At 41.5% G+C, this 24,850-nt stretch overlaps 1 protein-coding gene across 6 annotated transcripts in view; it reads left to right on the forward strand.

Moving 5' to 3' along the window:
* The window catches only part of CALCR (calcitonin receptor), a 141,810-nt gene extending 118,299 nt beyond the window's left edge, over nt 1-23,511 (forward strand). For 4 of the 6 annotated variants that reach the window (XM_083405468.1, XM_083405467.1, XM_083405469.1 and 1 more), the window contains exons 11-13: nt 1,244-1,462; nt 7,595-7,636; nt 17,816-23,511. In XM_083405468.1, coding sequence (XP_083261594.1) covers nt 1,244-1,462; nt 7,595-7,636; nt 17,816-18,037 — 483 coding nt within the window. In that variant the 3' untranslated portion in view covers nt 18,038-23,511. The remainder of the gene's footprint in view (nt 1-1,243; nt 1,463-7,594; nt 7,637-17,815) is intronic. The other 2 variants (XM_083405472.1, XM_083405471.1) reach the window with 1 other exon arrangement.
* The last annotated feature ends 1,339 nt before the right edge of the window (nt 23,512-24,850 follow it).

A 24,850-nucleotide genomic window follows, 5' to 3' on the forward strand; every position in this document is an offset into this window, starting at 1 on the left:
ATTAATGCTAGAAAATGAAATTACTCAACTGCAAATGACATTTCTAGTGTCACAAGTAGTTTGGCCCTAAGGTGGCAGGTTTTTTTGAATAAGCACCAATTACGAGCATTCCTCAGCAACTTAAAGACTATAAAATTATAATCGCCCCCACAGCACACACACACACGCCTAAGCATTGTTTCAATGCTAAAAGGGGGAAAGGTGTACATTTGTTCTCTGGTTTCTATATATGCGTTTTAGCTACTAATGTATCTGTGATTAAGTGTGGCACTTTTAGCAGGGAGCTAAGCTTCAGAAAGACACTTCAGATAACATGGTGTGGAACAGGGTGTGGAACAGGGAAAGGAACTTTTTTAAACAGTGTTATTTTTTTTAAAAAAAGGAAAAACGAGAACAATTTATTCCTTCTGAATATTGGAGAGGGTGTAATAGAGGAACAGACAGAGGGTGGCAAAGCACCTGTCTCTACATGGTTTTCTTCTCCAGACAATAGATGTCTCTACTGCAGCCTTCCTTAGCCTTGTGGCCCCCAGATACTTAGAACTACAATTCCAGTCAACCTAGCCAGTATAGCCAGTGCACAGGTGTTATGGGATTTGTAGTCCAACAACTTCTGGAAGGCACCAGCATGTGCCTTGCCTCCTTACAGCCTTTGACCTCTTTGACTGGGGACTATCCCCTGCTAAATACACTCAGTTGTTAGTTCTATGTTACCTGCATTTGGACAGTCGGCAACATCTTTCACCTTCATCCAACCAAGGAGGATTCATCCTGAACCAGATGCTCTATTGCTCCTGTTGGCTATTCCCCAGGGATCAGTCGACAGGGATTAGGGAGCATCCAGTTTAGGGATGCAGATAATACCTTACAGGCCATAGAGTCAGTCTGGTCCTGAGAATACAATTTGCCGAGTCCTAAAATATGTGACCTAGGAAACTGGACCATTGGTCCATGTTATTTTCCCTTGCTCCCAGCTCTAGTCTTACTATTTATTTTTACAATGTTCCAGAGGGTCAGCTTCATGTTTGAATCCATTTAATTTTACATATCAGTGATATGAGTTATGCACCGTTTTCAAGTAATGCAATTTCAATTGATCTCGTTTCAAAATGTCTGTGGAAACAAAATATATGTGTGCGTGATATTTTAATGTTTTACAAGTTCTGTTTTTTTTTTTTTTTTTTTTTTGTAAATAGAATAAATCTAAAATGATGGTTGATTAATAAAGCATTTGTTCTTACAGGTCAATTTTTTCTTCTTGCTTAACATTGTGCGAGTTCTAGTAACCAAGCTAAGAGACACTCATCGCGCCGAGTCCAACATGTACATGAAAGCTGTCAGAGCCACTTTAATCCTTGTGCCCTTATTAGGAATTCAGTTTGTCATTATTCCATGGAGGCCAGAAAACAAGCTTGCGGGCGAAGTATATGATTACATCATGCATATATTAATGCATTACCAGGTATGGGTCTGGTAACACTATGGTTTTTATGTTGTGGTTGTTATTTTTTTAGTTAGGTATGTAAAGATGGGGGAGAAATTTGTTCAGATATCTACCCAATTTGCATTTGCTTGAACCGACATGTGAACTGAATCACAAGCATCCCTCTTCAATGTGTACTTCTCTGAATTTTGTGGTGCAGTTCACCAACCAAGTATTAAGTCAAAGTGCACACAAAAAAACCTATCTTAGTGAAAACAACATACAGTGGTACCTTGGGTTACATACGCTTCAGGTTACACACTCCGCTAACCCAGAAATAGTGCTTCAGGTTAAGAAATTTACTTCAGGATAAGAACAGAAATCGGGCTCCGGCAGCGCGGCGGCAGCTGGAGGCCCCATTAGCTAAAGTGGTGCTTCAGAACAGTTTCAGGTTAAGAACAGACCTCCGGAACGAATTAAGTACGTAACCCGAGGTACCACTGTACACACAAAAAAAAAAACCATTGAATTAAGGGAAATTGCTTGTAACTTGCTATCCCGATAGTCTCCCGAGTTAACAAAGAAGCTACAAGGGGCTGAAATAGAGACTGCCTGTTGCCATTTAGAAATGTAATAGCGTTTTCTCTGCAGAATAACATCCTCATCTAGAAAATAACACCATGAAGTATCCCCTACCAGGTTTCCCATACTAGAAGTGGCTCTGAACTATGAGAGTCAATTCATCTCTAGCTCTTTACATCATCTGCCCTCTTTAGGAGATTGTCCTTATCACATAGCAGTTTCAGTCAGAGCATTTGATGAGGACCCTGCCTCACTGTTCGGTAAGCTCATAAATGCTTTAGTAGCATGAGCTAGTTTTGTTGCAACAAATGGGGCAAAATTGCCATATGAAGAAAGTGGACAGCTTAAAAATAAGTGGTAAAAACAAAGTGGTCTGAGATCCACCTCTCTATACCCAGTTCAAATCCTATAGCTCCGCATTAGGAGGCTTGAGGAGTTGTTTTTGTTAATCTTGATTCAAACTGACCATATCTCTACCTGCCTGATGTGTGTGCAGATGGGAACATAATTCTCCTTAGGACTCTGCCCTTCTCTGTATTTTGTGATACAAAATTCTTCCTCAAAAAATGGTCCCTATAATGTGGTTTTGGAAAAAGACATATTTTAAGATAAAACACATTTAGAAACACAAATATTGAGATAAAATATGCACTTCATTGGCATTTTGTGATAAAATAGAATTTATTTGTGCAGGATTATTTTTTTAAAAAATGATTACTTCAGAAACTGAAAAGAACATACAAATGAACAAGCACGCGAAATTGGCGTGGGTTGGAAATAGATTGCTCCTTCTATCTGCAGTTACACAGGTGGTACTTAACAAGAATAAGCAAAAACAAAGTAAGTGAAGTGCTGCATTATTCAGAGACAGGTATTTAATTAGATACAGATATAGAAATGTGGAAGACTGAACTCAAGTTTGGAAAACCAAGACACTTGAGAGAAATCAAAATTAACAGATTCGCCCAACCCTGTTTCTTCATTTAGATTACATTACAGATAAATAATGGTATATATTAATTAAAGCACAGGAAGCCGCCTTTGTAACAGGCCAGACTATTTGTCCGTCTAGCCTACTATTGCTTAATTAGACATCTTTCTCCTCACGTACTGTCAGAAGCAGCTCATCAGGTGAGTCCGAGCTGCTTATGCTAGCTTCACAGCAGGTGGGTCACTACTGGTTATTGGGAGGGGCAACAGGGAAGTCAGCATGGTGCAAACGCACCAGCAGGAGTGCCAGATTGGCTGTGCAGGTGTTTATACTGCAGCAAACTCTACACCAGCTCATTCCTCCCCCTTCGGATAAGCAACAGTGATCTACCTGCTGCGAAGCCAGCATAAGCAGCCCGGTCTCACCTGGCAAGCTGCCTCAGAGAGCAGGAGAGGAGAAAGATCTGCCTGCCTGGCAAGCCACTTCTGCTTGCTACCTGAGATGCCAGGGATTGATCCTGGAACTTTCCACATGCAAAGCATGTACTCTACTACTGAGCCATGGCCCATTCTCAAACAAATTTATATATTAATGAATTAAATCCTTGTTAATTAGGATTTATTAGCAATTATTGCTATTGACTTAAATAAGTGAAATGCAATACAAGCTGGGCAACTTAAACTAAGTAATAAGGCACAGTCTTTATATGGTGGTTTAGAATGTTCAGACCATTTCATATACTTTAGCCCAAGCCAAATGTAATGACAAACCATCGTTTATCACTGAATGAACAAGTACAAACCTTGGCAGAAAAGGGATTGCATGTGCTGCTATAATTCCATTATAATGTGGATGTTAGTGCATGCATGGAAGTTGGGTGCTCACAATCCCAATTCTGCCCTAGGCAGGGGCGTAGGAAGGGGGGTGCAGGGGGTGGCTCACCGCAGATTTCACCTGGTCGAGGGTGACAAAATGCCGGGCAGTACTCACCGCAAGGCCTGTGGTGTGCCTGAGCCACGCGTCTCAGGCGCCCGCAGGCTCTGTGCTGTCCGCCCACTGCCTCCCCCCAGCTGTAGAGCGGCTGAGGCCCCGTGCCGCACCTCATCCCTCCCTAAGGGCACCGTGTGCCCCAGGGCCTCAGCTGCCCTACAGCTGAGGGGGAGGCAGTGGGTGGAGAGCGGATGGGACGGGGACGCGGCGTGGTGCGGCGCCCATAGGGATGGCCCATCTCTATGGGTGCCGCTTGCCCTGCCTCTATGGGCAGTTCGCCCCAGGTGCCTGAGAGGCTTCCTATGCTGCTGCCCCTAAGTGTTTATATTAGCATCTGAATGTGGTTTTTCTCTAATAAAAATGGTGACACGTCATTCCCTAGATATGTATGAGTCCAGACTGCAGATTTACTGCAACTTAGCTGTAACATAATGTGGGGGTCTGACAACAACTACTGTTGAATAAAACTGCTTTGTCGTGGGGTAAATGTCGTTAAAATGTGTTCAGCGGTCAGATCATGGGAACTGTTTAGCTATAGGGTGAGTTTTTTAAAAGAGGCCCTGTGAAACATGTGTACTCTGTATCCACGGGGCCTCTTTTAAAGGACTCAGCCTGTATTTCTCTTTTTTAAAAAAAAAAAAATATATTTATTCCAATTTTAACAAATACAGAAAAAATTGAAAAAGACAAAATACAGTAAAAATAAAGAAAGAAACAAGGATAGAGAAAAATTAAAAAATACATAAAAACCACACCTCCACCCCACCAACAGAAGAAAAAACAAAAACATTTAAAAAAGAAACGCTTCCATTTTTCACAATTCCATCCTTCAATAATTTGTTTCCTCGACCTCCTCCCACCTCCCTTTTTGTATTCCAGTTAATAATTAAGTCAGCAAATTCTTTCCATCTTTCACTGCTTACTCACTTATTTATCTTAATCCATTTAAACCTTATCCTCCCATCAACATCTAAAAAACTATCTATACTCCAATCTAATAAAAAGAGGGGGGGAAAACTTAAATCTTATACCCTTAAATCCTAAAATCTCACGTCCTTATCATGTTTCCACTAAAGTCATATAAATTCATTCCACTATCTCCCAACATTCCTTAATTATACAATATTATACTAAATACTGTTTTAAAAATTCCCAATCTTTTTCCACCATCTCTTCTCCCTGGTTTCGGATTTTATCAGTCCTTTCTGCCAATTTTATCAGTCTTTTCTGTCAGTTCCATAAAATTCATCATCCTGGTGCTCTTATGTCCGAGGCTCTTAACTCTTCTCCCTGTTCTGTCTGCAGATTTCTTTCAGTACCTAAAATTAAATCCCAAAGGGCTTTCTTCTCAGCAGCTCCTTTATTCCATTTCAACATGTTTGCCCATACTCCATATTCAAAATTGTAATCCAAAAGGTGTTCCAAGGCATACTCCACAGTCCCTTTGAGGTTACAGAGCTCCACTTTTCCGAGCTTTCCCGCAGTGCCTCCCTCCAACAGAAAGTCCACCCATCTTGCCTTATTCAGTCCAAGTGGGGCACTGCCTCTCCAGTTGTGGCTTTCAAAGTCCATAACCTCATACTTCAATTTGTATCCATCAATTTGTATCCACTGGGGCCAGGGCCTCCACTTGAGTTTCTTCTTGCAGAGCCGAGACAGTTTGCTCCATCTTCTTCTCCAATGCTTGCCATTTCAAAGTTGGTTCCACATCCCGAGCAGTTCCTGTTGAATTACTCACTTTTTGTTCCAAGACAAATACATTCTGTTCCAAGTCGGAAACACTTTGTTCACAAGTGTCCACTTTCTTTATCATCAAGTCTGTCGTTTCATGCAATTGCTCCAACAGAGTATTTATTTTATCAAACATGTTCCCTAGAGCTTCTTGTTTTTCCATTCTTATCTTAAGACTCTTCAAGGCCGCTTATTTCTCAGCCTCTGTTTTTTGGTGGAAAGTTCTACCTCTCAAATGTAACAGTTGCAACAGTTTCTGAAGCTCCCTCTATCGGCAACAGTTTCTATTTTTTGTTATTTCAAGTCAGAATCCAGTAACAAAATTACAATTCAACTTTTCTTCTTTTTAAATACCACAAAACCAATGCGAAAAAATATATATCTCTATTCAACCGTCCATCAAGATGTGTTCCATTCCCCGTTGTTATTTTTTTTCAAATCGCAAAACTTTTTGACAGCCCGATCTGCCATTACGAGAAGCGCCAACCCGGAAGTTTCTCACTCTGGGTGTCTGGCATTTTTGCACCATCTTCCTTAATATCTTAATATAATATAGCCACCAAATATCTGCAATATAATTACCAATTAAGCAAGGACAGTAGTGTCGGGGTCAAACTGTCAAGCATTTACAGATCTGAATTCCATGCCATTTCACCTTTTTAAACAAGTCATAAACAGAGGCCTCTCTTCACCTTCTTTACTGTGCATGTATTTTTATTACTCATTTACTGCTGTTACCTTCTGTCTTGTAGAAATAAGATCACTTTTGGACACATTTTGCCCTCCACATCAGGCTCCTTTTCTCACCTCAGACAAACTCCTCTACGGAACAGTTAACTAAAATCTGATTTCAAGGCCATCTGAGCAAACTCGTTGTCTTTAAGCCATGATCCCCGTTATCCTCTTGTGAAAGACAATATGGCTATATAACTGCAAACGAGAAGAGAATTTAGAGGGATAAGAGCAGGAAAGGAGGGAATTGTGTGACCCAAAGTGTCTTTCGTTAGAGAGGATAGGGCCACAAATGAGAAAGACCTGCGTTTTGGTGTTGGAAAAGTATATCTGGCTGCAGTCTGATGAACACCTGTAAATACTCGATTGGACACAATAAGGTTTACTTCCAAGGCCACATGGATTGAATTGCCTTGTACTACACATTTTGGTAGTACAATATAGTTTGCTATTGTGTGTGCCTTGTGAGGTGTCTTTTTCAAATATGAGCTGCAAGGGGGATGAGGATCATAGGAACACATAGCAAGCTGCCTGATACTGAGTCAGACTCCTGGTCCATCTAGCTCAGTGCTGTCTACACTGGCTTGGCAGCAGCTCTCCAGGATTTCTCACAGGGCTGCCAGGGATTGGACCTGAGACCTTCTGCATTCAAAGCAGATGCTCTACCACTGAACTACAGCCCCTACCCTACTGTCCTTAAGGATGGTTGGGGAGAGAGGTTAACCCATTCCTCACGCACATGTGTTCATGACAAAAATACACTCCAAATCAGGAGTGAAGCTGCTACTGGCACAAACGGAAGCTTAGATCTGCTTGTCTTTTAGGGGTCATACGTGATGTGTTTCTGGTCCTTTTTTCTTTTCTTCTTGAGAATGTATGGCAGCTTTTAAACCAATGTACCACAGATTTCCTTCTCTCATTTAGTGGATATGTTTCTCACACAAAGACGCCCACTTTCTTGATTCTCTTAGTTGAGGATGGCTTTGATGCAGGGGTAAGGGGGATATAACCTGGCAGATATAACTGTTTTGTCTTTCAACAATGAGAAGCTGTAATTGTAGGACAGTTTTCTTTAGCTACATTGGAGTCCAACTATACAGCATGAAATGAAGGCGGTATTAAATTTTGTATCATTACTTTGCACCCTAAGCAGCCACGGCATGGATAAAGAGTCTGAATAATTTTCTCTCTTTTCTTCTTCTTAGGGTTTACTTGTGGCAACTATTTTCTGTTTCTTCAATGGAGAGGTAAGCATATGAAACAGTGGAACTTTATGTTATGGCAATTTACAAGGCTGTTGTTCACTCTTAGTATAATAAGGAGACATGGATGACTTTCTCCCAGCTCATGTGAGATTGGCTTGGAAAATCAGCCAAGCTGCTTCTTTGAAAATAACAGAAAAAACATGGTTTCTGTTCCATGGAAGTCCATGTTAAGAAATTGCTGCTGGGAAAACTACATTTCCCAAGGGTCACTGGGGCATTTCTTCCTGGCAGCACACTGGTCAAGAGAAGGGAGGGATCTCTCTCCTTCCTTCCTTCTTGGGGCTGGAACAACATCATTACTGCTGCCCAGCCAGGTATGTGCTCTTTAAAGGGGGCAAAGCCATTTTGGTGTGTCAGTGCAGAATAGAGTGCTGCGGATAGAGGAGGAACTTTTCTCCCATAAACTTTGTTAACGTATCTTAGGATCAAAGTCCAGTGGTTATTCTTCCTCCCCACCTTTCCAACAGGGCTCAGGAGATGGTTGTGGGGGGGGGGGGACTTCATCCCTTGCACTGTCTTAAGCTGATTTATCTTAGGATCCAATGTCATAGACTCTTTTCATTTTTTGAATAAATTGTGACATTTTTGAAAGCTCTTTAAAAAAAAAAACTTGATTTGTGACACACTTTGAGAAACACAAGCCCAACATCCCTTACCACATCTGGAAATAGTTGCATGACTGTTTGGATCCTGGCTATAAAATATAATACCATAAAATGGTGACACAGAAAGTGTATGTATATGTCATTAATGTGTCTGAGTATAGACTGCAAACGTTGTCCATTTATATGATGGAACCCATACATACAAATTCCTTGTTCTAAATATTCTGAGAAGCATTGAAAGGCTGGCTACTTAGCATTCATGTTGTCCAGCCTTTCATTCACACATTTAATAACTAGCACTGGCCTTCCAGAAGTCCATGGAAAGCACACCCACCCGCCGCCACCCCCAAAAAAATCATTGAACCAGTGTTCTCTCACACTCTCATCTTGTTGCATCAATATTTTATATGACTTTATGTTTAGATTCCTCCTCTACTATAATGATTTAAAAAACATTGGGGGAAGAATGTCAAACATCCCTTCGATATCTATTAGAAGTAATTCTTGAAAGGCCATGTAAGAAAAGGGGAGAGAGAAACTTAATGATGCTGCAAGATTATTTGACTACCTGCTGGAAAGCAAAAACTCACACTCCCCTTATCGATGTGTTCATTCAGTATCTCGAAAAGAGCAAAATTGCAACCACTGCCTTTAACCCTGAACCCTGGGCAGAATGTGACAACAGAGTCTGTATGAGTGGTTGGGAACTCTGGCTCTGCCCATTAAACTCTCATCAACCCTTTTATAATCCTAAAGTCTGCAAGCTGAACTATAAGAATAGATGTTGGTGGCTTGTGACAGGAGTGGGGAACCTCACTTAGGCCTGGGGTGGAATGTGGCCCTGCAGATCTCTTTATCAGGCCCTTGGAAATCTTCCCTACTCTCTCGAAGCTCATATCCGTCACTGGTCCTATTTTGCCCCGCAAGTGTTTTTTGCCTGACTGGAATGTCTCAAACTGTGGCACTGCCTCTTTGCACATCTGGATGGAAGACGGGGGGGGGTGCATGTAGAAACTAGTTTGCTGTACCAAGGTAAAATTTACACTTTCGCGCCACCTGCTTTTGCTTGTGGCCCCAGGAAGGTCCTTGGACTAAAAGAGGTTCCCCACCCCTGGCTCAGAGGAGATCAGTATCCAAGCAAAGCCACAGTGGCTGTTGTGAGAGCCAGTGTGGTGTAGTGGTTAAGAGCGGTGGACTCGTAATCTGGTGAACCGGGTTCGCGTCTCCGCTCCTCCACATGCAGCTGCTGGGTGACCTTGGGCCAGTCACACTTCTCTGAAGTCTCTCAGCCCCACTCACCCCACAGAGTGTTTGTTGTGGGGGAGGAAGGGAAAAGGAGATTGTTAGCCGCTTTGAGACTCCTTAAAGGGTAGTGAAAGGCGGGATATCAAATCCAAACTCCTCCTCTTCTTTTTCTATTCTCAAGAAGGGCGTGCATAAACTGGGAGTCCATTTGAACATCAAGTTGCCCCTGTTGTCTTTGTGTGACAGCTCTCACAGAAGGACCCCAACCTGGAAGTGAGGCATCACCAAAGGTTCCTCCAGCTGCCATGGTCTCCCTCTCCCAAACTTGGCATCATTTTCTGCATAATTAGGCTGCTCAAAACTGCCACATTGGGGTTTTGCTAACACACCAGTGCCAACAGCCACCATTCCATTTTGTTGCACTAGCACTGTAGGGACATGAAGAAGCCCTGCGGCCATTTTATAGGCTGCTATGTGCATTGGACCCACCCAGACATAACTGCCACAACATCCTCACAAACAGCTGCCTGACATAAAGAGATGCATTTTATCTTTTATTTATACAGGACGGCTTAATAAAATGAAAGCTAAGAGGAAAGGAGGAAATCCTAAAATTGCTTGTTGTCGTTTTCTAGCTATAATGAAGCAGCAGCCAATGACACATTCTCAGTGAAGGGGGAAATACTGTGTATGCCATCATTCTGAAGCTTTGCCAATGTATTAATTAGGATATACAAGTTGTGAGATAGGAATTCCTGTTGGAGCTGTCAACTTTTCCATTATCTGTTCTTACGCAGAAACCCAAAGGCCTAGTTTTCAGATCAGAGCTGTGCATGAATACATTATCTCCCATAGACAGGTTTAAAATATTAAATATCCATACAAAATGTGTTTCCCAAGGCCTAAAGCATTTGGGTTTGCAATCTGTGTGTTTCCTTTGACTGGTTAGAATCCATACAGGTGTTTACAATGCGAGCCTGTGCATGTCTCCTGAGAAGTAAGGCCCATTGAGTTCAGTGGGCTTTATTCCCAGGAAAGTGTTTGAGGGATTGCAGGCCTCAATCTGAATATTAAAAACTGTGTTTTGTTGATTTATTGTTTAGGGCCTAAAACTAAAGCTTTAATATTAAGCTGACTTCCAAGAATTGGGCTGAAATCCTTCAGTCGGAAAGGCAGTGGAATTTTAAGGCAATTAACATCTAAGCAAATGTGTTTCCGGTTAGGCTGTAAATTATTTTAAACTCAGATATCCCAGCTTTACTGGTTTTTTGGCATAGGTGTTAGCATATATAGATTTTTTCTTCTTTTCTAAAATCTTAACTCGTATAAAAGGAGAGGGGGAACCTGTGCTCTCCAGATGTGGTAGGATTACAGTTTATAACATAAACAGGATGGGAAGGGGAAGACAGTGGCAAAACCAATGCATCAGCGGAGACAATTTGGCAGCCAGGCCAGTGCGTTGGCACTGCACTGCTGCCTAGTCCCTCTCCCTCCTGCTAAATTGCAGCAATGCTGCTGATGAGAGGTCAGGTAAGTGCTGCCATTGCTTCAACCACTGCAGGAATTAGCTAGAGGGATAAATGGGTCTGTCTTGTTATAAAGCGGCTCCTTATGATCCTTCACTTTGGCGGGGCAAAACTGATCCTGGATGTTGAAGGAAAATAAATTGGCCCCTCTGGATGTCTCTTCTGGAATGAGGGGTTCTAAGAGATTTCCAGAGGCTCTGAACTGGGAAAACAGAATAATCAGAATCTGAATTGTTTTATCCGGCACCTGCACAAGTACTCTTCTAATTATACAGTTCTCGGGGGGGACGACACCTATGTTATTATAAAAAAAAAACCCAATATATCTCTATAAAACCTAATATATTCTCTGACCAATATAAAAACCCAATGTATTCTCTGACCCAAAAAGAAACTTGACCCGCATGAAGTCTGCCCATAATTTCTCACCTCTAAGGGAAGGGGGAAACAATGTGAAATCTTTTTCCTGCTGACTTAGAAATCACATGGTTTTATCTCCCACCCCAAATTTGGATCCGATCAGTTTTAAGCACAAAATTGATGTGTGTGTGTTCTTATTGAGCAAATTGCTTACTTGAAATGTGTCTCTTCTACTGATTACTTCATCACTTAAGGCCATCTTTAGATGTACATTGCATTTTCCCAATATGCAGATATATGGGCAGGCATTTGTCTGTCTCAGGAGACAATGAAGTCAAACTGTTTCAAGCTTGCAGCACCTGCTGCGGCTGTAGAGACTGATACGGGAGAGACATGTTTTGTTGCAGCTGGGGCAAATAAAGGTGTCTGGTGTGCTGCTACAAATGCACCACATAATGGTGGTGCAGACGTAACAGTGGCATCAACCTACTGATATTTTTCTGAGTCTAGATACTGAACTTAACATTACACTATAGTTTCATAATAATCTGTGGTTTCTCTTATTGGAAGTGCTGAGAGTTGAGATGTTACATGTCTTATGACCTGAGGTCAAGGCCAGGATCCAGGAACCACAGACTTCACATCCCAGTTTTACTAAGAACTCGCTGTGTGGCATTTGGAAGCCTCGTCTACATAGGCTCCAGAGGTACAGGCACTGCTAATTTTGCTGGAATCTGTGCTTCATGCTACTACTTCCTAAGCAAATAGAACTATCCCGTATTTTTTTCCAGGGAGCTTTCAGCTATCGAATTGGCCTAAAGCAAACTGAGTTTGAGGGCAAAAAGTATAAACCAGAAAGAGATATGTCAACTTCCTCACCTTCCCCATTTTTTAGTTGCACAAGAAGTTGTTTTACATCGTGTCACCCCACTGACCCATCTAGTTCAGTATTGTCTACACTGATTGGCAGAAGCTCCCTCTGTCTTCAGAATGGGGTCATTGTCAGCCCTCCCAGGAGATGCTCAGGATTAGACCTGGGACCTTCTGTATGCAGAGTATAGGCTGTACCACAGAGCTATGGTCCTTCCCCAATAAGAATATAAGAGCCCTGGTGGATCAGGCATAAAGTTCATCTTATCCTGTATTCAATTAGATGCCACTAGAAAACTCCCAAACAGGGCATTAAAGGCAATTGCCTGATGTTGCCCCCCATCCTGGCAACTGGTTTTCAGTGACATGGAAGTCCTATTTTGCTACCACAGCTATTAGTCATTTGATAGACCTGCATGAAGTCTCTTTAGTCTCTTTTAAAAGTTAGGCCGCTACCTAAGCTAGTGGCAATCCCCACATCTTGTAGCAGCAGAAAACTCCCTAAGTTAATTCCTGCCAGTTATTCTTGTCCTCGTGAGCTGGCATCTTAGTGCCAGTAGTGCTTGCTTGTTACTAGCTTGGACCGGCTATTTAGCTTAGTCAGTTTCCCCCCCAAAGCAATTCACGAAGTGGGGCAGAGCTGCTACCCTCACTTTCCAGCACGTGGGTAATTGTTGCCTACTGAGAAGGAAAGAGGTGAGGCAGCAGGGAGGCTGGCACGGTGCAAACACTGGCAGGAGTGCTGGGTTCGTTTTGCCCATGCATTTGCACCACACTGCCCTCGTACCTGAACTCCTGACCATCTGCCACCTCATTGTGCTTCCTGCCCTCTGCTTCCTCAGCTGGCTGCTGCCCTCACATGAACTGGAGGATGTCATATGATTCCACCACTAGTATGTAGGTCCCTGGGGAAGCATCACATAGGAAAAGTCTTAGGCCAACCCTGGTTGAGTGATAATCTAGTTTCTGTGTTCATTTTGCAGGAAAACACAGTTGATTTTTTCAGCACACTTTCAGAGAACCTGGAAGAATTCTGGTTTCCTCTCCCAAAATTTCGATGTTGTGCCTTAGATTCAGTGCAACCAGTTAGCTTAAAGCTTGGGAGCCGCAGCTCTCCATTCCTTCCAGTGAGATTGTCCAGCTAGCCCTTGCCAGGTGCATAGAGATCAAAGTTTTATTTTCTGGTATGGCTCAGGAAAGGAATTAATAACAGTGCAAGAGGAGCTCAGTTTCTCAGTGATTTATTGCTTATTACTGGACTGTTTGCATGAAGGCAGAATCAGGTGAAACTGATCCAAAATAAATGGTTTCAAAAACAATGTTCCATATCTGCGTTTGGAACAAGTGATTCAGCCTTATTTATTCACAAATGTTCAGTACCAGAAAAGCTTTGTCTAGAACACTGAAAGAATAGCTCTATTTCATGTCTTATAAGCCTAGCCGTGTCAGATGTAAGTCCGATGTAATTCAATAGGGCTTACTCCCAGGTAAGTGACATTAGCTTTAATCAGTGGGAAAACATAATGTCATTTGTGTTCAGGCCTTGTCATGGAAGGTCTGAGGACATACCAATTAGGAAGCTAGGCGAGCACTGTATTGCCTTTCTTAAACAAGAACAGAACAGTAACTGGAAACTCATGATTCTACCCAACTAACTAAGTCCAGTGCCTCCTAGTGTCTAAACTGTATGGTGGCGCTATCCACACAGCCCTCTAAAAGCATCAGTCTCACTGTTACTGAAAGGGGAATGTCTATTGGCTGGCCGTCTCCTCTTTGTGAGATCAGTTTGAGAGGACCAGGCAAAAGTGAATGAACGCAAAATGACATTTATAATACAAAAATGGTGCCTGTACACCTGCTGCTACCATGTTGATGGTGTTTATGCAGCCTGCCTGCTTTGCATAGATAATATGTGTTTACAGAGACTGTGCGGAGGAGATAATAAATTACTGAAATTTTATTCCAGTAGTTTACTGGAATTTTTTTACTAGAACCTCAAGCTCCACCAACTGGAGTGTGGTACAAAATAGTGGATTGGGTTCTAACAAATTAACATATCTAGAAATAAGAAACAAGGTGGCTCAATCAAAAATTTCATTTTTACAACATCCTAATCCTTTCAGATATAAATTTGGATGTCTTCCTGGTTGTCCGCCCAAGCTTTTCAGCACCCTACTTTGGAGCAGGCTGGAGGCTTTTTGCTATTACTGTTGTGAGCCAGAAATCTTTGCAGGTCTGTTGCAAATATTAATCTCCTAGCCGACTCTGGCTTATAATGCACAGGGTTTTAAAAACTCTTGTTTATTAATATTAAGACTGATCTTTTAGCACAAAGCTTTCCCAATTAGACCGCAGTCCCTTAGGGAGATTCAATTAGGCCAGCATATTTATAAATAACTGGTGCAGTGCGTCGTAGCTGAGAGAGTGAGCCATGATATAAGAAGCCCCCCAGGCGGACAGGCAAATTCTCCATTCCTTTGCTTCACCTCTTCCCCTACAATCAGGGGATTATGACACTCTCTTTCCATGTATACTGTAAGAAATCCAGAGATAATGTGTGTGAAACATTTTGAATATTCAGAAGTATTATAAACAGTAGGGTTGTGTCTATGTAGATTCACTGAACTTAATAGGTTCGTCAAGGTAATCAATTTCAGTGGGTCTCCTCTGAGTAGGACTAATGTCGGATAAAACCTGACAGCTACAATTCTATACATATATACCTGGACATAAGTCCCTTCTTTGGCATTTACTTTTCAATAGACATGAGTAGGATTGCATCATATTGTTATCCCTCTGCCAGTTCATTCAGAACAGATGTATACTATAAAAAAATGCCTTCCTGGGGTGAGGAGGGTGAAACTAATGGGAGGCTGTGATCCCCCATCAGGAGGCCATTCTGGAGCTACTTTTTCTTCAAAATACAATTGCCTAAGCCTGATTTTTAAAAAGTGTTTATAGTAACATACAGTCAGATTCCAGTTGTGTTAGGTAGGGCTTTCTAATAGTAACACTGTTGGGTAGAATCATAGAATCATAGAGTTGGAAGAGACCACAAGGGCCATCGAGTCCAACCCCCTGCCAAGCAGGAACCACCATCAGGCCACTCCTGACATATGGTTGTCAAGCCTCTGCTTAAAGACCTCCAAAGAAGGAGACTCCACCACACTCCTTGGCAGCAAATTCCACTGTCGAACAGCTCTTACTGTCAGGAAGTTCTTCCTAATGTTTAGGTGGAATCTTCTTTCTTGTAGTTTGGATCCATTGCTCTGTGTCCGCTTCTCTGGAGCAGCAGAAAACAACCTTTCTCCCTCCTCTATGTGACATCCTTTTATATATTTGAACATGGCTATCATATCACCCCTTAACCTCCTCTTCTCCAGGCTAAACATGCCCAGCTCCCTTAGCCGTTCCTCATAAGGCATCGTTTCCAGGCCTTTGACCATTTTGGTTGCCCTCCTCTGGACACGTTCCAGTTTGTCAGTGTCCTTCTTGAACTGTGGTGCCCAGAACTGGACACAGTACTCCAGGTGAGGTCTGACCAGAGCAGAATACAATGGCACTATTGCTTCCCTTGATCTAGATGCTATACTCCTATTGATGCAGCCCAGAATTGCATTGGCTTTTTTAGCTGCCGCGTCACACTGTTGGCTCATGTCAAGTTTGTGGGTAGGTAGCCTTATGCACCGCACTGCTCATTTGCCTATCAGTCATGTTCTTTGGCATTAATTTCCACCATGAAAAATCCAGCCAGCAAATTACATTACATTTACATTTCTCTCACACACTTTTCCTCCAAGGAACTCAAGGTGGTCTCTTCCATTCCTCATTTTATCCTCACACAATCATCACGTGAGGGAGGTTAGGCTGAGAGACTAGTCCAGTGAGTTTTGCAGTCAAGTAGGCATGAACCTTGGGTCTCCCAAGTCCCTAATAACACCACACTGGCTTTCCAGTGTTCATGGTCTGTTTGGGGGGAAATAAGCTAATGCCTTCCATAATCAAGAATTGTGCATTAATGAGACAGAATGAATAGAGAGATGATTTGTGAATCTTAAACAAAATGCGTGGTGTTTGGGGGAACAGCCGTTATTCAGCAACACGCTTTGAAATCTGCATATGAACCACTTTGAACAGATGGAAATTAGGATCTCTTTCATATTGCTCAGTCTCTGCCCTTTCAACATTCTTCAAATACTTCATTTTGTATTTGAATAGCAAATGGCTAGACTCAGAATATATTATCAAATATTGCAGGGAGGGAAATCTATTAACAATGCTAACAAAGTGGCGTTGGTAATGCTTGTTGTATCCACAGCCTTTAAGAATCAAGAAATGAAGAATAAACAGCTGAACAAATGCCTTTCAGCTTTGCTGCATTACTAGTTTTAGATTCAATGCTTTAAAATTTCTATTCAGTTTAATTTTCAAAACATAACTTTCTTTTTTCTTTTTTACTTCCTGACTGGACCAAAACAATCCTTATGCATATGTCTCCTTTTGCATTGTGGCTTTTGTTGATAACCAGCAACATGGTTGGCTACCTGTTGTTCTTTTCTGGACTTTAGCAGCTTAATCTGGGAAAACCATTTGTTCTGCATCCATATTATTTACATTGCAATTATTTGCTCAGAAGTAAACCCCGTTGTGTTTGGTGGGGCTTACATCCAGACAGATCTGCATAGGATTGCAGCCTTCAAACCTTTTGCTGGGTCTCATTTTAAAATAAATTGTTTTCTTTTTAAGAAAAAGAAAGATTCTAGCTTCATGGTTGCATCATGAAAATTAATATTAAATTCTTTTTTTGAGGGGGCCTTAGGCAAAAGGAACTTCAGAAAAGGTTCATACTGTCAAAACTTATTTAACTAAGGAATAGCAAACCTCTTATGAGACAACATTCTTGTCAATGCCATTTTATGTTCTCCACAATTAACTGGACCAACATCCAGTACATTATGGGGGGGGGGATGGTGATGACCATAAAAACATATCACTCAGGTCTACCTGTGGCAGCCTCAGTGCACATCCAAAGAACTCAAGAGTGCTGGGCCTCTGCCCATGAATGCCAAAAGCTGATGCCAGACCTGATCTTCAGCAGCAAGATCCCCATTTATGAATAGCTAAGCACGCTCATTTAATCCTTTTTTAAAAGCATGCACTGCGAATATATGGTTTACTGTAGAATATATACAGTGGACTGGATCCAGAAAGCCCCATGCATGAATGGGAGGGATTTCTGCTCACACATAAGGTGGGTTGTCAACTGTCCCTTCTGCCACTCCCAGTACCCCTTCCCACATCATTCTGGAGGGTCCCCTGCCTAACAGGAGCGTTAGGACTTGCACTTGCACGCCAGTTCTTTGGATCTCACCTAATGTATTAAGCCTTCCAAGATTTCACCATCACCTTTTGCAGTTATACCCACAATGAAAGTAGCCACCATACCAGCTGGTTTTTTAGAGGGGAGGCAAGATTTATCAGCCACTGTGTTAGAATCAATTCAGATTATCCCCTTCTATTGCACTAGCCTAAACTCTATTGTCTTATATCTGCAGGTCCAAGGAGCTTTGAAGAGGCAATGGATGCAGTATAAGACCCAGTGGGGTCAAAGACGGCGAGAACATTGTTCTACGCGATCTACCTCCTACACAGCCACTTCCATCACGGAGGTTCCAATTTATCCGTACCACCACGACTCCAACAGTGAACAGTTTAATGGAAAGTATATAGAAGACTCTGAACTTGTTGCATTAAAATCTGGAGAGACGTCTGCTTAGCTTACGAATGAAGGACTTCTTATTTATACAAGGAGGAGGAGACTTCAAGGCGACTGCAAAAGTGTGCTCAGTCAGGTGCATATACAAGCAACAGGTGGCAACAGCTCGAGTCTGAAAGAAACAGATGTGGCAGATGGCTCCAGTACTCTTAAAGGCCAATAGGTCCAAGGCTAGAGCTAGCCAGTGAGAAGCATGGAATTTCACTAGTTTTCAGAACTTGACCATATGAAATGAGGGATGCACTAATAAAAACAACAAGCATCCATTAGCTGTCCCATGACAACCTGGGAGATGCCACTGTTTCTATACATGGATCTTTGTTCTCCAAGCTCAGCTAAAAGCGTATAGGAGATGGTTAACAGCTATTACATTAGATACTTTCTTTTTACACTCAACCTTGGAACCATAAACATGAACTATTTCTCAGCATCCTGGAAAGATTTTGATCTTTGAATTTAAGTAAAAAAATCTTAAAGATTTTTTGCATTTAGAGCAAAACAATAGGAATCATTCCATTATATTTAAATCCTCACTGTCTCAAGAGGATTTCATGCAGTATTATTCTGACATCAAGCACAGTCAGAAATGAAGGTAAAATATTTATTGTGCCACAAGCATTCAAAAAGACTAGCTTGCCTAAGAAACAGACGGTTCTGTCAGAGTATAATGAGCGGACCCAAGAGACTTTGTTCAGCATTCCATATACTGGTTGCTTGATATTAATCATTTATTGGGAAATTGTCAGCCATATTTTTCAGTCCAGCAGATATAGGGAACAATTTTTCTCTACAAATAAACTGTGAAATGTACTTCAAAATTAGTTTTTTTTTTTCCTTTTTAAAATTGATACTTCTGAGCTTCTGAATACTTACAATTTTACAGTTGCTTCTAAATATTCATCATTTATTTTGCTAATGAAGTCATAACTCTTAAGGATAAGGAATACATAGAGGGGTTGTCCAATAGGTACTTAAACTTTTGGACCCCATTTATACCTCATCGCACATGCCAGTTCAATGTGGCTTCTAAACACACACACGTATTCAAATGAAAGAACTATATTGGAGGGGGAAGAACTTAGTGGGTTGTCCAATTTCTGCATTTCTTTTCCTGTGGACTAACAAATGCAAAAGTCAGAGGTTCTACAAACACATCCGATCTCTCCCTCCAGCAACAGATAAGCAAGAGGCATTATTACAGTTAAAGGACCCATTCAAGCCAGTCAAAAGCATTTCAGTCCCAGTAAATTTTGTCATGCATTCATGTTCAAAGCACTTCCCATAAAAAACCAAAATCTAAATTATTGAGATAACTGGATCCATAAAATAAGTAATATCATTATTATATTAACACTTGATTTAGCATATACCAACATTTAAGTGATTATCAAGGTCAGATAAGAATGCCCACCTTCACATCCAAAAGTAGTCCCGAAGCTGATGACCTTAGTACCTAGTAACTGCTCCCCTCCCCAAACACATTACAGTGGTACCTCAGGGTGTGAACAGGATCCGTTCCGGAGCCCCATTCGCATCCTGAAGCGAACGCAACCCGTGACTGCCGTCTGTGCATGCGTGGGTCACGATTCACCACTTCCGCGCATGCGTGTGACGTCATTTTGAGCTTCTGCACATGCGCGAGTGGCAAAACCCAGAAGTAACGCGTTCCGTTACTTCCAGGTCGCCGCGGAGCACAACCCGAAAGCGCTCAACCTGAAGCATATTCAACCCGAGGTATGACTGTATTAAATTACTCAAACAAAATAGCAAGAAAACTCCCCTCAGAGTTCTTCAGGAAGCAATTCCATTATGCAGACTTTAGAGGGTTGGGCAAGGTAGGTGGGAACATGTGTTCCCCATGATGGCCAACACCAGAGTCTCTTTCCCCTCACAATTTGAAGCAACACTCTTATGGGGAGAGCAAGAAACAGGGGTCCAGCCTAGAGAAGGGGCGTGTTCTGGGAAGGGTCCCAGGGACCAGCTAGAAAGGCTGGCTAATCCCATCCATTAGCCTTAGCGTCTTAGCATTGTTAGATCTACTTAAGCCTAACATTACACTCCTTGTCCTAAAGAGAACACGAGGTAGTTGTATTGCTCCCAAGTGTTTGATGAGAGAGTATTACTGATTATTTTTCAGTATTCAGCAAATGGCCTAAATCTCTCAGGCAACTTTAAAGGTAAATTCTATTCACAAGGAAGTGTTTTGAGGGTTCAAAACTGTTTTGTGGCTCTAAGTCAGCCTCTCCTCCTGCATTGCAGGAGGGTGGACTAGAGGACCCTTAGGAGCCCTTCCAACTCTACAATTCTATGACTCTTCAACCTGATGTTTTGGACTACAACTCCCATCACCCCTGACCATTGGCCATAAGCTTCTACACACAGGATGGGAGTAGAGGCTCCTCCAGCCCATGTGGAACATTTTGCACAGCCCTCCCACATAATCCCATTTAACATGTGCAGTACAAAGTGTACTGATAGGCATTAGATTGCCAAATGTTAATCAAGTGATAGGAGGGTATTATAAGTTGTCTCATTTCTGTGATCTACAGTGAATAGAACTGCAGTGAACAGAACAATACCAGGCCATGATGAACCGACTTGAACAAAAATTCACAGAAACATTTCTGCATATTGCAAATTTGTGGTCACAACCCTATGCAGACTGTGTCCTGAACAGCTGAAAGTGTGCAATTTGTTAGACTACACCTTTTCTCTGAAGAGAGAAATGAAGAAAAGGGAGATTGTGCAGAGGTTTTGAGGTAAAAGAAACCAGATAATCCATCCAATGTTATTGAAATCCCATTTATTTCAACAGAAGTCATTTAGGTATATCCATAACAATGGAATCTATATATGATTGGTAATGTCAACTCCTCTATGTTCAATAGTACTTACGCCTAGGTAAATGTGTATAGGATTGCAGTCTAAGTCTCCTTCCATAGAAATCAGTGAGATTTTAAAATGTGTAACTTTGGTTCGATCGTGGCCATAAAGTATGTTGCATCTGGTGTCATAGTTTCTCTCCAGTAAATTATCAACCAATTGTACATGCAAAGTATATAATAAACTATATGCTTGCATTTTAAAAATTCATTCTTGCCTTGGCACTAGAATTGTTAGATTGAGATACTGGTGACCAGAATACATCAGATCTACAAAGATTCAAGTCACTGAGGTTGAAATTCAATTTAGTGGCTGGCTTGGTGAAGAAAATATAGCCTGTCAGATTCATTAAATGCATAATTACATCATACAGCACAGAATGGGACCAGATTTGCTTGAGCTGCATCAAATAATAGGAAGTGTTTTTTTGTTTTGTTTTTTACCAACAAGATCATCTTCTTAAACTTTATTCCTAACTTTGCTAGGATGTAGTGAACAAAACCGAGAAACAGTTTTAAAAATCAGATCACCTTTACTGGGAATGTTATACTTCTGATCCCTTTTATCCTTATTGAGATTTAGCATATCGGTACAGTAGTTATATAACTTTTCTTAGTACAAAAAATGGGCTATTGAAACAGAAATGTACATAACGCATAAAAGTCCTGAAAACTGTAACATACTTTATCTGTACGGAATTATTCACACAGTGTATTATATCATTGGGAATTTATTATATTGCCATGTTTTTGTATGGAACACTGTTCAGCTTTGTGATTCATCAGCTCATTCTACTCATTGAACTTTGTTCATAATACGAAAGATACTTCTGAAGATCATTATTATTTTTTGTACAATAGATCTGTTCTATATCAAAAGCTACTTCTGAAGGTTACCATTGCCAAAACTCTTCATCTTATAAGCCTTTAATGCTGGGTGCAGTCTTGTAGACTATACATTAAGATGAAATACCTCATGCTTACATAATATGTTCTTTATTATCAATGTATCATATTGCATTAGGGTGCCCTGGGACCCTAGGTCATAAAGTTAATGGTAATAACACTGAGAATGTGCAAAATTCTCATCTGGGAAGGACAATAGACCTACCCCAAAGAGGTTGGTCAGGTTTGCACTGTTGGAACACCAAATCTCAATGGTTCAGTCATGGACACTAGTAGGATCTGAACTCTTGTATAACTGGAGTGCTCATTTAAATGCTGTCAAACTAAGCTTTGCACCATAGTGCGCAAATACACAATGGCTTATATTGTAAGATAAGCAAACATAAGGAAGTTTAGAAAATGAAAGTATTCCGTCCCTTCCTTTCTTTGAAGTCACCTGCAAACACAAATACACACAGATCAGAGTCCCTTCTGGACAATGTGTGGGTGCCCTAGTTCACCCCAGCTAAGAAAGGCATTTGCCTGATAGTTAAGTCTTTATTGACAAAAGAAGCACTTACAACAATTCCTTCTGTGTGCGCGCGCACACACACACACACACACACATTCCAGCCACTAGACAGTTGTCCCTCACATCTGTGTCCTGCAAAGCAATTGCAGCAACAGTGAGAGCTCACGCCTCGGCCTGTTTATATAATAATGCAGGCTTCCTCAAACTCGGCCCTCCAGATGTTTTGAAACTACAATTCCCATCATCCCTGTCCACTGGTCCTGCTAGCTAGGGATCATGGGAGCTGTAGGCCAAAAACATCTGGAGGACCAAGTCTGAGGAAGCCTGTACTAATGGGTTGCACACTCACAACCTGAGATCTCCTGCATGGAAGTTGCCTGCATGGTGGAGGAAGGTGGGGAATCTATTGACCCTTCTGTCACCAGAACAGCTGCTACTTCCACCACATCCTGCGCACCTTCCTTCTTCTCAGACTGCCCTGACTCTTCCCCAACTCCTGCCTTGTGGGCAGCACCAAACCTTATAAATTACTCGTGCCCTTTTCTGGGTCTCTCAGCCCCCTACCTCAACAACACATTATTCGGAGCCCTAACAGTGGGATGGAAGATTTGCCTTAAATCAGACTTAGGATCCAAGACAAAGTTCACAGAAGAAGAGTTTCCTGTCCCCACCCCATCCTATGTTGTTCAGGAAGAATGTCCCCTGATTCTGTTGTGAGACTTTTGCAGGTATGGGGAAATGGGGGTCAACTCCTTCCATATGTTTCCTTAAGTTTATTTATCTTAGAGTCCAAGCCATTGTGTACAATGTGGGGATATTGCTGAAAAGGGGAATCCCATAAATACATTCTATCTCCCATATTCGTTCCTCCTTTTATTGGCCAATCGTGTGGCAAAGAGCCTGAAATATGGGGATTGAAAATCAAAAGAACAGCTGTATCCTATACTGCAACTCTTCTGTGAGGAAAGGTTGCAACATCTGGAACTTCTATTTTTGAGAAAAGGTGAGGAAGAGGTGGCATGTTAGAAGTTTATAAAATCATCTTTTATCAGGCTTTTTATTGTATTTTTTTCAGAATTCAAAAATAGCTACCAAATACAAAGTTGTCTAATGCATAAAATGCAATGGAAAGGGTGGGCATTGTTGGTGAGACAAATAAACAGAATAAAAAATGCATTCCTTTTTTCTTTCTTTTTTTGAGGCCCTGTATAACATTTCTGCAATGAGCACCTGTTAAGCAAAAAAGATACATTGGGCATATTCTACAGTCATTCATAAACCAAGAGCATGATGAAATATGTATTCACACAAAATGGATATAGATGTTAATTGGGTGTCTCTGGGCTCCGAGTTAGTTGTACATCATGTCAATATTGCAAGAGCAAAGGATTTTATAACCTTAGTATTGAGCAGGCTGGTAAAATACATCTGCACTGCATAAAACAATAAATTTCCAAGGTTACTGAGCTTGAGAAGCTGACATTCAGTCTGTTAAAATTAATTATAATAATGTTCCTTTTGTTTATATCAACTAGGGGTTTTTTATTCTTATTAATTAACTTATCTACTTTTATCCTGTCAAAATGTTGGTGGCTTTGTACAATGGGAAATGTTAATTGCTGACAGTTAAATTTGCTACTCCATTGCATTAGCAGCGTATTCAAATTATGTAATTGAACTAATCCATCAGACATACTAAGGCAGGTGCCTCAGGTGCCAGGTGCCAGAGCTGAGAGTGGCAACAAGATTTCGGAGGGAGGAGTTATGTGCCACACTGCCTGCCCTACATCCCCTAAGCGAGCCTTCAAGTGTTGTGAAGGATTCCTTCCTATCACCAGTGCTGACATCCACTTTGAAGGGCACCATCTTGTTTTTCAGCAAAATGTCTTGGATGGCTGGAGAACCTCCATCACTAGCCCACTAACAAAACAAAGTGCCCTGTAAGAAGAGCCCTGTAGAGAGATAAGGCCAAGGCTCCATTTAGTCCCTAGTCTGACTAGTCAGGTTCTTCTGATAATCATGAAGTCATGAGGTCACAAAGTCAACCATGCTGCTCCTCCATTTTGTACTGTAAGAACCCGCTGTTACAGCCATCTTGTGTTATGCCACTGACACACACACACACACACACATGCATGCATGCATTTCAGGAGAAACAGCCAACACTTTAAAGAGGAGGACTACTGCCGTCTGCTACCTGCGAACACACCATCTTCTCCTATTGGAACCAAGGTTTTGAAATGGTCAGGGAGCCTCTCAAAGCACAGCAAGATCCCCACCTTGCAAGGTTGGCCTCCAACTCAGGAGGCCATCCCCACTTTCAACCCCACCATCTTGAGGAGGCTGACATGTTTTTGATATGTCTCAACAAACCAGGTTGCTGGGATTCCATCAAAATATACCTGCTTGCAATACCAAAACAAACATAACTGATAACAAGCTTTGTAGGCTGTTGAATCTGCATCTATTTGAATAGCTTTTAGAATGATTGTGGGTACATAGTAGAGAGAAATAG

The sequence above is a fragment of the Podarcis tiliguerta genome (assembly GCF_965153285.1).
Source record: "Podarcis tiliguerta genome assembly, chromosome: 12".
In the NCBI taxonomy this organism is placed as follows: Eukaryota; Metazoa; Chordata; class Lepidosauria; order Squamata; family Lacertidae; genus Podarcis; species Podarcis tiliguerta.